Consider the following 14,527-nt stretch of genomic DNA (forward strand, 5'->3'; position numbering starts at 1 on the left):
TAATGTGAGGTCATTCTGAGAGCAAGGGGGGCATGTAGGACAGGTAGTTGACTGAGACCCACTAACATTCAGCTTGAAGGAAGCCAAGTCACCTGTGCTTCTCCCTGAGGATGCTGATAACACCAGTCTGTCACAGTTTTCTGTTTTCCATATGCTAAGCGTTTTGCATGCTCATCTCATTTCATCCTCTCTAAAAACCTGGGACACAGGCACTTGTTTTATAGGTCAGGGAGGGGAGACGCAGGGTTATTAAACTGTAGGAGGCATAGCCCAGATTTGGACACACGTAATCTGGCTTCATAGTCAGTGCTTCTAACCACATTGTCTACTGCCTGGAAGCAGACAGGGTGGAAGAAAAACAATTTCTAGAAGATGGAGTGACTTTGCTCTCCTGTCAGTAACCTGATAATATAGGCCCCAACAAATCCCAAATACAGGGAAGTGGGGAGAAACCTGTTATACATCAATAGGACGTGACTCTTTTTTTTTTTTTTTTTTAAGATTTTATTTATTTATTTGAGAGAGAATGAGTGAGAGAGAGCATGAGAGAGGAGAAGGTCAGAGGAGAAGCAGACTCCTCAAGGCGCTGGGAGCCCGATGCGGGACTCGATTCTGGAAGTCCAGGCTCATAACTTGAGCCCAAGGCAGTCGCTCAACCAACTGAGCCACCCAGGCGCCCAGGACGTGACTCTTATAGCCAAAAGGAAGGGTGTGAATGTATAGTGTAGAAAAAGTAGGATTTTCTGTTACAGCAAGTGTGCAAGGAGTTTGACTCTGCTTGGCTTATGGTTAAATACACAACAGCGCTGAAAGGTTAAGTAAGAGTCAGTTAAGTAATAAGTCTCAAAGGTCCCAGATTCCTTTCACACTTCATTAGGCCTCTTATGAAAGCTTGCATTAATGATTGGGCCAAATCTGAGAAAATGGTCATCACATGGAGGAAATCAGAATTTGGTGAAGCATGTGTGTCCAATGTAAAAAGTCAGGAAGTCTAAAGGACAGAGTGACCTTTGCTTTTCAGAAGCTTAAAAAGCAGAAGTTCAACAGTTATATTTTAACACTGTCAGAAAATGAGGAAATCAAGAAAACAAGTAAAGAGAATGCATTGTCAGGCAGAGTAATTGATGTCACTTTCATAAAAGATTTTTAAATGCAGAATAAGAAAATAAATAGTGGCGATATAAAAGTACAGCCCTAAGGGGCACCTGGGTGGCTCAGTGGGGTAAAGCCTCTGCCTTCCACTCAGGTCATGATCTCAGGGTCCTGGGATCGAGTCCCGTATCGGGCTCTCTGCTCAGCAGGGAGCCTGCTTCCACCTCTCTCTCTGCCTGCCTCTCTTTCTCTGCCTACTTGTGATCTCTTTCTGCCAAATAAATAAATAAAATCTTAAAAAAAAAAAAAAATACAGCCCTAAAGACTTAACTAAAACATTGTGAGAAGAAGCTGAGCTCTGCAGATTGGTTTTTAATCACACTCGTCTTCTTCTTTACCTTTGGTGGCAACATAATGTGGATTGCGAAGGCCCAAGACCTGGTTCTGGTCACTTCCTCGTTTTGGTCTCACGCTAGCATATTTCTTCCCAACATCCCATTTTTCCTTCTGTAAAATGAGGGCAACTCCTAGAATTATTGTGAGCCTTACATTAAATGACATACGGGAGCCTTTAGACCCAAATAGAAAATCGACACGTTGCTCCTGTTTTCTCTCCTCTCTTGTAACTTCTGTTGTCTTAAAAGAATCTCTTTACGGTATTTCTATTCCTAACTTTAAGTTCTTGTTGATAGAAACATAAAATTGTCCAGGGTTTGGAAAAACATACCTACCTCCACACAGATGAGATAAGTGTATAAGAAAATGAGTATAAATTACTGGCATATCGTATGGAAAGATTGTCATATGTTAAGCTTGATGTGTTAAAAATAGAACCATATAAAATTTCACATAGTTATGCATCCTGAAAAAAAATCACCCATACTTACACTTATAAATTCTAGTCAATATACCAAATTACAATCATATTAAAAAGTCAAGAAGTTTTATAAGTCAGTAGTGTAGATTTCTGGGGGAAAAAAAAAACATTAATTTTTATGTTTTATAAACCTTAAGGTACTAAGCAATACACGATATTGTTTTGCTTATAATGTCCTTTTGGCTTCTAGAATATTAGCAAATTAAAATCACTCAAAAATTAAACTACAAATTTTATTCAGTGGAATTAATGTGAAATTTACATGTGAAGCAAGGGAATTCAGCTCTTTAGGAAGTTATAATGACATATATAATAGACATAAAGTCAACAAAGATAACAAACAAAATTTTTAGAAGTCTTCCAAGAATTTCATCTTCTGGACTTGCAGGAATAGTAGTAGACATTAATATCCAGTTTTTACACATCATATCCAGAATGCTCTTGCTCCCTAATGGGGGAAAAGAGAAAAGTATCCTGAAATAAATGTATTTATAATCCTGATTCTTTAACTTCAGTGGAATAGTTGCACTGTAAAAAATAGTGATGAGGGAACATCTGTACATATCTGTAACCTACCAATAAACTAAAATACTTTTCCCCCTAATTAATTAAAATATTTTCCACCCACTCATTTTGAACACTTTATGTCATAATCAGACATTTTTCTACATGTCAAATATGCCTTTCTTTCTAAAAAGGGACAGCTTGGGGCACTTGGGTGGCTCAGTCAGTTAAGCTTCTGCCTTAGCCTCAGGTCATGATCCTGGGGTCCTGGGATTGAGCCCTGCATAGGGCTCCCTGCTCAGCAGGGACTCTGCTTCTTTCTCTGCCTGCTGATCCCCCTGTGTGTGTGCTCTCACTCTTTCTCTCTTTGCCAAATAAATGTACAAAATCTTAAAAAAAAAAAAAAAAAGGAAGAAAAAGAAACAGTTCAAGGGACTAGCAGAATGGCCATTCTCTTGTCATGTTATCATGTAATTAGTTTTTTATGAAATCTTATCTACAAAGTTATTTACCATCATTTCTACTGGCATCAGTGAAATTGCCATTCTTCCCACCTATATGGGTGGCATCACCAGGAAATGAGAATTAGAAGACACAGAAAAAGGCAGGTGACAAAATGTTTTTTTAATTAAGCAACAAAAGATCTTTTTCATTGTCCTGATCTTTCCTCAAGATCCTCTCTCTCATTATTTTGGTCACTTAATAAGATATCAAACATTTAATTTCCTCCACATTTCTGTGTTAATCAGATAGTTTTTACAAACAACAGCAATTTCAAAAAATATTGCGGAATTTTAAAAGGTATTAATGTGAGTTCAGCACACTGTTGGAACATTTAAACCAAATGAACGCCTGTCAGGGAGGGAGTTTAGAACCGTTCTGAATTCCTTTTTCAGGAATGCAAGGTCAAATAAATCAAGCAGTTTTCAAAGACTTGCATCAGAATTCCTTTTATACACTCAAAAGGTGTGTCAATACTTTTTAAAAGTGGCAATGTTGGAGTAGAAGAATACTTTTTGCTATTTTCACTCAAAAACCAAAAAGGCAGGTTGAGTTTTAAGAGAGAGGACTAGATGAGGTTTCTACGGTATTGTCTTCTCCCATTTCAGCCATCTGGTTTAAGTTCTGTAATAACTAGCCCCGATCCTGGAGGAGGGAATGACAGGCCCCAAACTACGCAGCAGTCACTGGCAAAGTAAACACCTAGAATTTCCCTGACATTCAAAGATTCCTTTCACCTCTATTTCAGAAGAAATGGGTGAGAAGAACATACGAGTTTGTAAAGTGATTTTTTCATTCCTATGGCCTCCAGCTTGTGTTTCTTTCATCCGTGCTCTGAAGGACACTTTTACTTTCCTCCAACAGCAAGAGACTGAGATCAGTAGTTTGGGAAAGACCAGGTAGCGGGTGGGGACTGATGAGTGAATAGAAACCCATTTCTCACCTGACTTAATCCCAGGTAATGGTAGATAACCCCACTCCCGGGGTTCACTCCGCAAGCTCTTGCTTGAACAAAGTGCATTCGGCGCAGGTGGTCTCTTAGCAACCTTGGTCCCTGTGTCAAAGCACATTGAAAGGTTTTAGTGGATAGTGAGGTTAGTGTACAAAGTAGAGGGGCAGGGAGCCTGCTTGGAGAAACTTCTAAAAGAAGTCAGGAAGATGTCAAAGGGCAGACTTCAGAAAATATGACACTTTAATTTTAATTTATCACAGATTTGTGCAGCTAAACAGTAAAACTTTAACAGAAAGATTAAGCTAATTTTAAGGTTTTCCTGGCAGGGAAAACATTCACTGTGTCTTTTAAACATTTCTCTCTCTGATTAAACATTTCTCTCTCTGAGAAATGTTTAAAGATACATATATATATTTGCAACTAGTAAGTAAATTCTAAAGACCTAATTCCCATTACAGTGATTATAGATAATAAAACTGTATGATAACATTAAACTTGCTAAAAGACTAGGTTTTAATTGTTTTCAACACAAGAAGAGATGATAATTATGTGGTATGATACAGGTATTGGCTAATATTACTATGGCAATTATACCCTACAACTCAACCAAAAAATTCCCTAAGAGTTGTTTTAAATATATTTGCTTCAATACCTTCTATGACGATGAACAAAACGCCACTGTCTACATAAGACCATAGTTCATGTGACTGTATGTCTGCTATAAATTCTGTAAGTTTTAGGACTTTGTATCACTTTTATGAACAAATTAGAAAGTGCAGGAGTAAATTTATTACAAAAGACCAGGCTACAAAATTAAGGCACCAATGGAAGATTATTTATCCAATAAAATGATGGTTATTCTCCGCTTGACTTATTTCGCTAAGCATGATACGCTCTAGTTCCATCCATGTTGTCGCAAATGGCAGGGAGTGGTGATGCAACATGGGGGCTTAAGTGGGTAGGAGAAGAATCCATGAAACAAGATGGGATAGGGAGGGAGACAAACCATAAGTGACTCTTAATCTCACGAAACAAACTGTGGGTTTCTGGGGGGAGGGGGGTTGGGAGAAGGGGGGTAGGGTTATGGACATTGGGGAGGGTATGTGCTTTTGGGTAAATTGGAAGGGGAGATGAATCATGAGAGACTATGGACTCTGAAAAACAGTCTGAGGGGTTTGAAGTGGCTGGGGGGTGGGAGGTTGGGGTGCCAGGTGGTGGGTATTATAGAGGGCACAGCTTGCATGGAGCACTTGGTGTGGTGAAAAAATAATGAATACTGTTTTTCTGAAAATAAATAAATTGGGGGGAAAATAAATAAATAAATAAATAAATAAAAAATGATGGTTATTATAACTACAAAATAATAAAAACACTACTTAGAATATTATGTTTAGGGGCACCTGGGTGGCTCTGCGGGCTGAGGCTCTGCCTTCAGCTCAAGTCATGATCTCAGGGTCCTGGGATTGAGCCCCACATCAGGCTCTCTGCAGCAGGGAGCCTGCTTCCCCCTCTCTCTCCCCCTGCCTCTCTGCCTGCTTGTGATCTCTCTCTCTCTCTCTCTCTCTCTCTCTCTGTGTTAAATAAATAAATAAAATCTTAAAAAAAGAAAAGAAAATTATGTTTAATATTTAAATATGATTGAAACCCATACCTTATGACCACCCATTACACTCCAAAGTACATACGAGATGCATGAATATCCACATCAGGGCACCCACTGTTCATCATACTCTCCACTCAGCAACAACCCACAGGACCATTAGCAGATAAATAGATAAATTCATAGAACGGAATACTGCACAATAATGAACATTAAGCTTGCATGGAGCACTGGGTGTGGTGAAAAAATAATGAATAATGTTTTTCTGAAAATAAATAAATTGGAAAAAAAATAATGAACATTAAGCTATAGCTACATACAAAAGCAGGGGTAAATTTTATGATCATAATATCAAAGTCTTAAAAAGCAAGGCCCCAAAAGGGCTCCTGGCTTGGCACAGTTGGGTAAAACGTCCAACTCCTGGTTTTGGCTCAGGTCATGATCTCAGGGTCACGAGATCGTGCCCCACCTCAGGCTCTGCACGCAGTATGGAGTCTGCTTGAGATTCTCTCCCTCTGCCCCTCCCACTGCACACACTCTCTATCTCTCAAATAAATAAAATAAATCTTTTTTAAAGAGTGCACAATTAAGGGGTGCATGTGTGAATAGCAACTGTGTAGGAGGTAAATTTATCAAGGAAAGCAAGGGATTGGCTACCATGTCAGGATGGGTGACTTCAGTGAGGGTAAGGGAAGGGATAAGTGGGATGAGGAGCTCCCAACACTGTTTAAGTTCCCGTCGTGGGCAGTGGTTGCACTGACAATCACTTTTTTTTTTTTTTTAAGAGTTTATTCATTCATTTGACAGAGATCACAAGTAGGCAGAGAGGCAGGCAGAGAGAGGGAGGAAGCAGGCTCCCCGCTGAGCAGAGAGCCCGATGTGGGGCTCGAACCCAGGACCCCAGGACTATGACCTGAGCTGAAGGCAGAGGCTTTAATCCACTGAGCCACCCAGGCACCCCACACTGGCAATCACTTTTTAACCATTTGTTAAGCAGTACCTATAAGTTTTATGCACTTTTCTATATGTATGTTAAACTCCACAACAGAACTACGGGGGGGAAAAAAAAAGGAAAGGAAAGGAAAGAAAAGAACACCAAGAAATACCTACAAATGATCACAGTGGTCAATTTTGGAAGGAAGGACAGTATGTGATTTTTTTATCCTTCTGTTTCCATTTCTCCCATTTTCATTTAAAGGGACATTGCTTGCTTATATAACTTTAGAAAATAAGGAAAATAGTTTCAAAACTGCCAGTCCTCTTCTTTCTTCATATATATAAAAGTAACATATACTAATTTTATTTTGTGAAACTGATCATTTAAGCAAGTATGAACTTGGGAAAATTAGATTTATCCATGAAACATTTTAATTGAAAACATAACAGTACAAATGATATTTTCAATTAAAATGTTTCACTGATAAACTTAACTTTCCTTGAGTTCATTGTAAGTCTCTTTTGCTAAAGAACATGTTCTTGTCTCATCCAAAACACTCATGATCAATAGGAATATGGGTGGTTCCTGTTTAGCTCTTCTGTTTGATGATAGATCTGCTTTTAGATCTCAGTCACTGGAAGGACACAGACTTGTATCATCACAAGCTTACTAATGTGCTCAGATTTTACTGTGGATTAAAATTATGAGTGTCACTGCACCTTGATTTATGTTTTGTCTAATTCTTACATGGCTAGAAGCTTTGTAATCAGGTGTTTTTTTCTTTGGGATTGGAGGGACATTCTTTTGGGGGGGAAAGATATTCAGCAACAGCAATACTCAGAGCAAAAAGATTCCTAGTGTTTTTTATTGGGTACAACATGCACCAGAAATACAAATTTCAGGGGCACCTGGGTGGTTCAATGGGTTAAAGCCTCTGCCTTCAGCTCGGGTCATGATCCCAAGATCCTGGGACTTTCTGCTCAGCGGGGAGCCTGCTTCCTCCTCTCCCTCTCTCTCTTTGCCTGCCTTTCTGCCTACTAGTGATCTCTGTCTGTCAAATAAATAAAATCTTAAAAAAAAAACAAAAACAAATTTCAAATAAATTAGGACACTTTTAAGAGTATGATAGACCATATTGAGTGTGACTATTTCGAGACCACAGGCTTATCTTGAATATAGTATTTAAAAGTCATAACTAAAATAATCTCCAATATCTAATCTAAGACATCCCCGATTATTTTGGGCCTTCGTGTAGAAATTTCAGAAGTTTGCGAATGATTTATCAACTCATTCGCAATGCTTCTACCTAACTTTCTTTTCCCTATTTCAGAAGGTACTGGGAATCAAATTATTATTTTATAGAATGTTGTACTGCAAATACTCTCATCTGTTTTTTAAAATTTGTATTTATTTTATCTTTTGACTCCAGAAAGAGTCCAAATAATCTAATTCAAAGTGACCTGTTCATTGTTTATCGGTGGTTGAAAAGTGGTATTCCCCCAAAGTTGGACAAATGGAAAGTAGCAATAAACTTTGGTCTCTGGGAATGGAATTTCACTGTATGCCCTGTTCTTCCTCCTGCCATCAGCTTGTAGGTTCTTGCCTTTTTTTTTTTTTTTTTTAAGATTTTATTTATTTATTTGACAGAGAGAGAGAGAGACAGCAAGAGGATGAACACAAGCAGGGGGAGTGGGAGAAGGAGAATCAAGCCTCCCAACGAGCAGGGAGCCCCATGTGGGGCTCGATCCTGACCCCTGGATCATGACCTGAGCCTAAGGCAAACACTTAATGACTGAACCACCCAGGTGGCCCTAGGCTCTTGCCTTTAAAACCTTCATGAATTTGTTTTTACATAAAATAAGGCTTCTCAAATCAACTCTGACTTCTGCAACCATAAGAAGAGTGGATTTGCTAAATGGCTTGCACCTCACCCCCCCAAGTAAGACCTCACCATTTTCTCAATTTCTCTCAACCTCTACTAATTTCCCCTTACTGGGCATGGATTCTTGGTAGAGACAAAGAACAGAACATACTTTGGAAAGTCTCTTTTCAGTCAAAAGAAAAACAATTTTCATTGGATTCAAGTTTATAGTCTTAAACTCTTGAGTCATAGTTCAAAAATATTTTCTTTTTTGAAAAGAATTTGTTCATCCTACTCCTGTTTCCATCAGTATCTAATGGTCAAAATAATACTGAGCAAAGTTGCCTAAAGACACATCTTGAAAATGACACATAATTGAAATCTGTCCATTTTTACCTATTAGGTCACTCCAGTAGAGTACAGTAATTCCCATTTATTGAGGAGCTAGCCTGTGCCAGGCCGTGGCGACACGCCATGAGAACATGGAGCAACTACCCAGGGCCACTCAGTATTCTGTGCTGGGTTCTAGATTCTCCTAGCCCAGGGCTCCAAATGGCACCATCTTTCAAATACATAGATTTACTGATGTTTTCAAACAAGAAGTTACTTTTGAAAAGATCTGTTTTACAGTGGAAACTGACCATACTGAAGTGGAAATCCCCGCATGTAATTATTACCGGCCACTCTTCCTCTTCGGTCCCAACTCCTTTCTGTGTATGTGAACTGTTGATCAAATAATGCTATATACTGTCTTGCAATGGCCCTTCTGGGAGAGAGAATCCTGAATCTGCCGGAAAATCTCTACAACAGTCAGCTGTCCGTTCACTCACATCCAAATACTCTGCTCTTTGTGAATGGGACAGTCACAGACCACCAGTGTGACCTAGAGTAAGGTAAGTAAACCTAGCAACCAGGTTTGCTGAAAGTACAGGTTTTAAAACAGGTTTATTAGCTTTTTTATTTGCAATTTTATTCTGGTTTATTATTACCTTGTTATTGATCCACTTATCAACCTTTGACTGATAGGTTTTTTCCCCCTTGACCTCCTTAACCTTAACTAGACAAAGAAATAACAAGAATGTTTTCTGCACATGATGGTTGAGCGGTGGGTGTAGAATCAGACTGATAGAGTTTCTCTCAGATCTGTTACTTACCATGAAACCTTAGACGATCCCTCTGTGCCTTCATTAGCCCTTCTAGAAAATGGGGATGAAAATAAAGTACCTATTTCTTAGGGCAGTAGGAGCATGAAATGAGATGATTCTTGTGCCTGGCAAGTACACATCATAAGCAATGGTAAATATTATTGTAATTATAATCTAGCATATTACCTCCTAGAGGGTATCCTTGAATGAGTCATTCTTCTTGGGCTCTCTTTAAACACCTAAACACACAGAACTGTCACACACCTTTGAAACCCAATGGTACCTCCTCTGTGATCTATCCTGACTTCCTCAGGCAGAATTGAAGCCAGCTTGTCTCTCCCACATTTCAACTCACTACACCCCATTATGATTATTGGTTTGCATATAGCACGGCATAGACTGCGATGAGGATGGCTTTACCCACCCTGGATCCCAGTGCCTCACAGTATCTGACACCAATCCATTTTCAACAAAGATTGATTTAATAGCTGCATGTAAAGTAGAAGTGTTTTCAGACTGGAAGGCCATTTGGTTTAAATGACAATTGCAACAAGAAAAACATATGTATTAAGTCTACCTTTTCTAGCCAATATTTGAAAAGTAAAATCCCAAAGCTGGATGCTTTCTACATGGAAAATGTCTCTTTTCAAGTTTATGTTTAATAAAATTACTTTTAGAAACTTCGGAAATCATAGGGGAGTTATATCTCGTTGGTGTTTTTGCTTCTGTATTTATGTTTTATTTGTAATTAGGGAACCAAGTCTAGTTGCTAGAAGGCAACTAAAATTTGACAGCAGCCACGGGGGATTTTAGGATAGGAACATCCTGTTAGGATGACTACCGTTTCTATGGCATCATGGAGATTTGTCCCCTGGGGTCTCTAGAAATGGCCACTGGTTGTGGCAGGGCAGGAGACCTTCAAATTTGAGTCCTTTAGAAGTTAACCAAAAACTCAGACCTATTCAACAGTATTGTGCGTTACGTAACTTTCTAAAATTTGATTTCAAATTGCATTTTTTGAACTAGCTAAGCCTCCCTTAGATTCTGCCCAAAGCCAAATTATGTGAGAAAGGAAATTTAACACACATCTGAAAAATTAATTCATCAATGATACAAGTCTTGTATGAGAGAAATGTTGTTGAATGAGAATCGTAATAAATGGCATATGGCTTTGCACTTAAATGACTACGGCATGATCGTTGTACCTTGTTTCCTGCTTGAGATAGGATTTCAAAGAGATTTTTCTCTTTCCAGCTAAGAAAAACAATAGCAGTGAAAGGTCTGAAATATGACAGAAATGTTGGCTCTGGGAAAGGTATTTGCGATTTTGACACTTCCCATCGGACCAACGAGGCCCAGAGAAGGACGGGAATTCCAGAGACTTGTCTGAGGCTCCTCCACAGCTACTGTCTTTCACAAAGACCATCACGGTGGCCTTAGCCATGTTTTGACGTTTGAGATAAATCATTTCTGCATTTCACTCGCCTATTTGGAGACACTCTACCTTCCTCACCTCCCAACTTCTCCGATTCCAGCCAGGGTCAGACCAGCGAGTCCAAAACCAAGGAAGTTGCAAGCGAAGACTGGAACACTTTTGGCAGGTCACAACTTGACAAAGTAGACTTCCGCTGAGGACAAAAACCGTTTGGTCACAGATGGTCGGTCAGCAAAGTGCAGCGAGGAGAGAGTACAGGTTTTAGAGCCAGACCAAACTGGTTTTAGATCCTGGCTCTAGCTGGTATAACCCTGTAGCCTCAGACTCTGCCCTTAACCTCGCCTGCTACTCAGAGATGCTATCGGTCTTGCAGGGGATTGAAAGGATTTTATTCGTCACTATCATTAGGAAAAGCCTATGAATGCTTTGATTGTCATCACATAAAGCCTGATATCATGAGTAATTAGCACTCCCATTTCCTTAGTTCTAGAAACTGAAGAGCAGAGAGGTTAAATAAACCACTTTATATCACACACCAGAGATAATCAGGGATCTGAATGAAGATCTGTCTGACCCCACAGTCTTTGCCGCTGCCGCTGTATCTCAGGATCAGGAAGAAGGGAAGCCAGGAGCCCAGCATGCTGCCTGGTGCTCCAGCAAACAGTGGTTGTTGCAGTGAAGCTGAGGAATTAAAAACATGGTCACTTCCCCGCCGCCCAGCACCGTAGAAAGCATAGTGACTCCGATGGAGGAGAGGAAACAAGTGGATCTAGAGATGGAAAGGGGAGGTGGAGACAGGCGTGCAGGTATGTGGGCTGGATTGCCTGTCAGCACTCCCGAGGGTCCCCCTGACTCTTAGGGAGCTGGGGGGGCTCCCCAACCTGGGTGGATCTACTCTACTTCTCTTCAACTCTCCCTCTCTCATGCTTTCTTTCTGTCGATCCTGTGCAGTTGGGGCCTTCCCGGGCCATCCTGACCATGCCTCGGATTTTGTTAAGTAAATATCTTGGCCCTAAAATGAACTATTTTTCGACACATGAACAAACGTCTCTTAATCATCCATGACCAAGACTTCTGAAGGTTAAGATAGCTCACTGGCACATTCCTGCCCCAAATAGAAGATTGTGCATTGCCCCCACGTTAATGGGCACTTAACATGAAGAAGTCTTCTGGAACCACAATAATCAAAATGTTATCAGTCTTCTCCCTGACAAGTTCCCCAACCTTCTCCATGAATCACAGCTATAGTGTCGTCTTACACGGCCGGATGAACTGCCCCCAGTCTGGGTGGGGATTAGCTCTGCAAGGTTTTAGGAGGAAGCCCCAGCACATATTTGTCCTGCCGTAGTGTGAGGAAGCAGGAGTGAGACAGAGGGTGATGTTTGTGAGGTCTGCGTTTTTTATCTGCAGAATTCATACAGCCACACAATGGCCCTTCTAGGCTGGGGGCTGGTGAGTGGAGGAGAGCGGAGGCCTGTCTGGAGGTCTTTTGAAGCTCTAAAAAGCATCTGGCAGAACCTTTCAAACTACTTTCTGCAACACACACACTGCATAAATTCTGTGGTGGCAATTTTGGACTCATTAAGGCACAGATTTGATTTCTGAAACCATTTAAGTGTTTTTTGGAGTCAAGTTTAGCTGAGAAGGTAGGTGGCTGGGGGGAGAACAGAATTTTAAGTTAAATGAAAATCTGTGAGTCTTTAAAGGCAGAATTATACTTCCAGCATTTAGCACAGGCCCTAGAAGAAACTATGTGTTTAATACAAAGTAAGTGGGGGCACCTGGGTGGCTCAGTTGTTTCAGTATCTCTCTTCAGCTCAGGTCATGATCTCAGAGTCCTGGAATGGGGGCCCAAGTCAGGCTTCCCACTCAGTGGGGAGTCTGCTTCTCCCTTACCTGCTGGTCCTCCCCCTGTTTGTGTGTGCTCTCCCACGCATGGGCTTTCTCGCTCTCTTGCAAATAAGTAAATAAAATCTTTTAAAAAAGTAATTGGGGGGGATGCCTGGGTGGCTCAGTTGGTTAAGCAGCTGCCTTCGGCTCAGGTCATGATCCCAGCGTCCCGGGATCGAGTCCCACATTGGGCTCCTTGCTCAGCAGGGAACCTGCTTCTCCCTCTGCCTCTGCCTGCCATTCTGTCTGCCTGTGCTCGCTCGCTCTCCCCCTCTCTCTGACAAAAAAAAAAAAAAGTTATTGGGGAAGTGGGAGGTCAAGGGGTAAGGATGAGGCACCGGTTTAAGGTGCTGTCCTTTTATGCCTCATCAGCTCATTACTTAGAAGGTGAATCTTAGGAGGAACCCTGAAAATTCCGGAATCATTTTCAAGAATTTACAGCCTTCCAAGGGGAAGTCTAACCAACAATGCCTGTTTCTGGTGGGTCAGTTTTGGATGCGAAGGCCTGTGGAATCCGGCCCTGTCTGTCTTCTGTCTGAACTTCTCAAGTATCACAGAAAAAGTCCGTACTGACTTATGCCTGCGTTACTCACAAAATGACTTTTCTCCTACTGAATACAGAGCTCACTGATGCCTTGCTAACCTTGCACACAGTAGGAATTAAATAAATGTGTGTATGATGAAAGCTTGTAGAGGAAAGCAAGAATCTCATCTCCTGTTTCCTCCAGGCACAGAATCGATCTGGCAAGCAGGGGGAACCAGTCCCTTCTAGCCATAGAAACACATAACTGAAAAACAAATGTTAGAATACGGGTAAACCTGGCAAGTTTATGAAAATACTAGCTTACACTTTGAAATTGTTTTGGAAGCTTTGGCATCTTCCTTGATCTTAGCTATAGCCTAACGTCCCGAACTGCCAACCGTATGCTCCAGCCTCGACCTCCACACAGCTTGCCCATCCTAAAGAGGAAACCAATTATTGTCTCTACCATTTATTTTTTTCTTCGTCCTCCTTGTTTTTTCCTTCCAAGATTTAATTTAAATTCAAGCTAGCTAACAAAATAGCGTAGTTTTGGTTTAGAAGTAGGATTTAGTGATTCATCATTTACATATGACACCCAGTGCTCATCACAACACGTGCCCTCCTTAATGTCCGTCACCCATTTACCCCATCCCCTGTCCTTCGTCTCTACCATTTAGATTAATACTTCCTGTCAAAGACCCACCCTGGAGTGTCTAGATTTGATTCTGAAACAAACAAGAGATGATTAAGAAGATTCAGGAGACATTGAAACGAGGGATTTCATAAATACCGTTAGTATCTTTGGCCACTTACATACATTATGAGAAAACCCCACTCCGCTCAGAGAGCTTAGGACTTGCTTGAACTCCCACAGTTGGTTAGCACTCCAGGCCAGGGCTCCACACCAGGCCAGCTGCAATGCCTCCTTCCAGTTCGCTGCAATGCCTCCCTCACACATGTCACTTAGCAAAGCCTGATGTCCACGTTCAAGAGCACCGAATACCTGTAACCAAAGCAGGAAGCTGCCTGCGACCCCGGTCCGGAAGAATGACTGGATTGTCTGGTTTCAGCTGTGCTTGCGAGGACCAAGCTGGTCCTCGTTTTCCAGACAGAAAACACAGTGACCTACTTTCAGGACTCTCAGAAGCAACCATTATAAAGGAGGCTGCAAAGACAAAGCCTTCGGCTAAAAGAAAACAAGAAGGCGATG

General features: G+C 41.0%; 1 protein-coding gene across 7 annotated transcripts in view; it reads right to left on the reverse strand.

Moving 5' to 3' along the window:
- Nucleotides 1-2,188: 2,188 nt before the first annotated feature.
- Nucleotides 2,189-14,527, reverse strand: part of MRLN (myoregulin) — a 31,820-nt gene continuing 19,481 nt past the window's right edge. For 3 of the 7 annotated variants that reach the window (XR_006383301.1, XR_006383300.1, XM_044239551.1), the window contains 5 exons: nt 14,131-14,320; nt 11,441-11,585; nt 10,983-11,097; nt 9,656-9,708; nt 4,005-4,028 (listed from right to left, as the gene is read on the reverse strand). Coding sequence is in view for 4 of the 7 variants with exons in the window: in XM_044239551.1 (XP_044095486.1) it covers nt 4,013-4,028; nt 9,656-9,708; nt 10,983-11,097; nt 11,441-11,585; nt 14,131-14,320 (519 nt within the window). In the remaining 3 variants the exon portion in view is untranslated. Of the gene's footprint in view, nt 2,418-3,917; nt 4,340-9,655; nt 9,709-10,973; nt 11,384-11,440; nt 11,586-14,130; nt 14,321-14,527 lie in introns of those variants that run through there. The other 4 variants (XR_006383302.1, XM_044239553.1, XM_044239554.1 and 1 more) reach the window with 4 other exon arrangements.

The sequence above is a fragment of the Neovison vison genome, chromosome 2 (assembly GCF_020171115.1).
Source record: "Neovison vison isolate M4711 chromosome 2, ASM_NN_V1, whole genome shotgun sequence".
In the NCBI taxonomy this organism is placed as follows: domain Eukaryota; kingdom Metazoa; phylum Chordata; class Mammalia; order Carnivora; family Mustelidae; genus Neogale; species Neogale vison.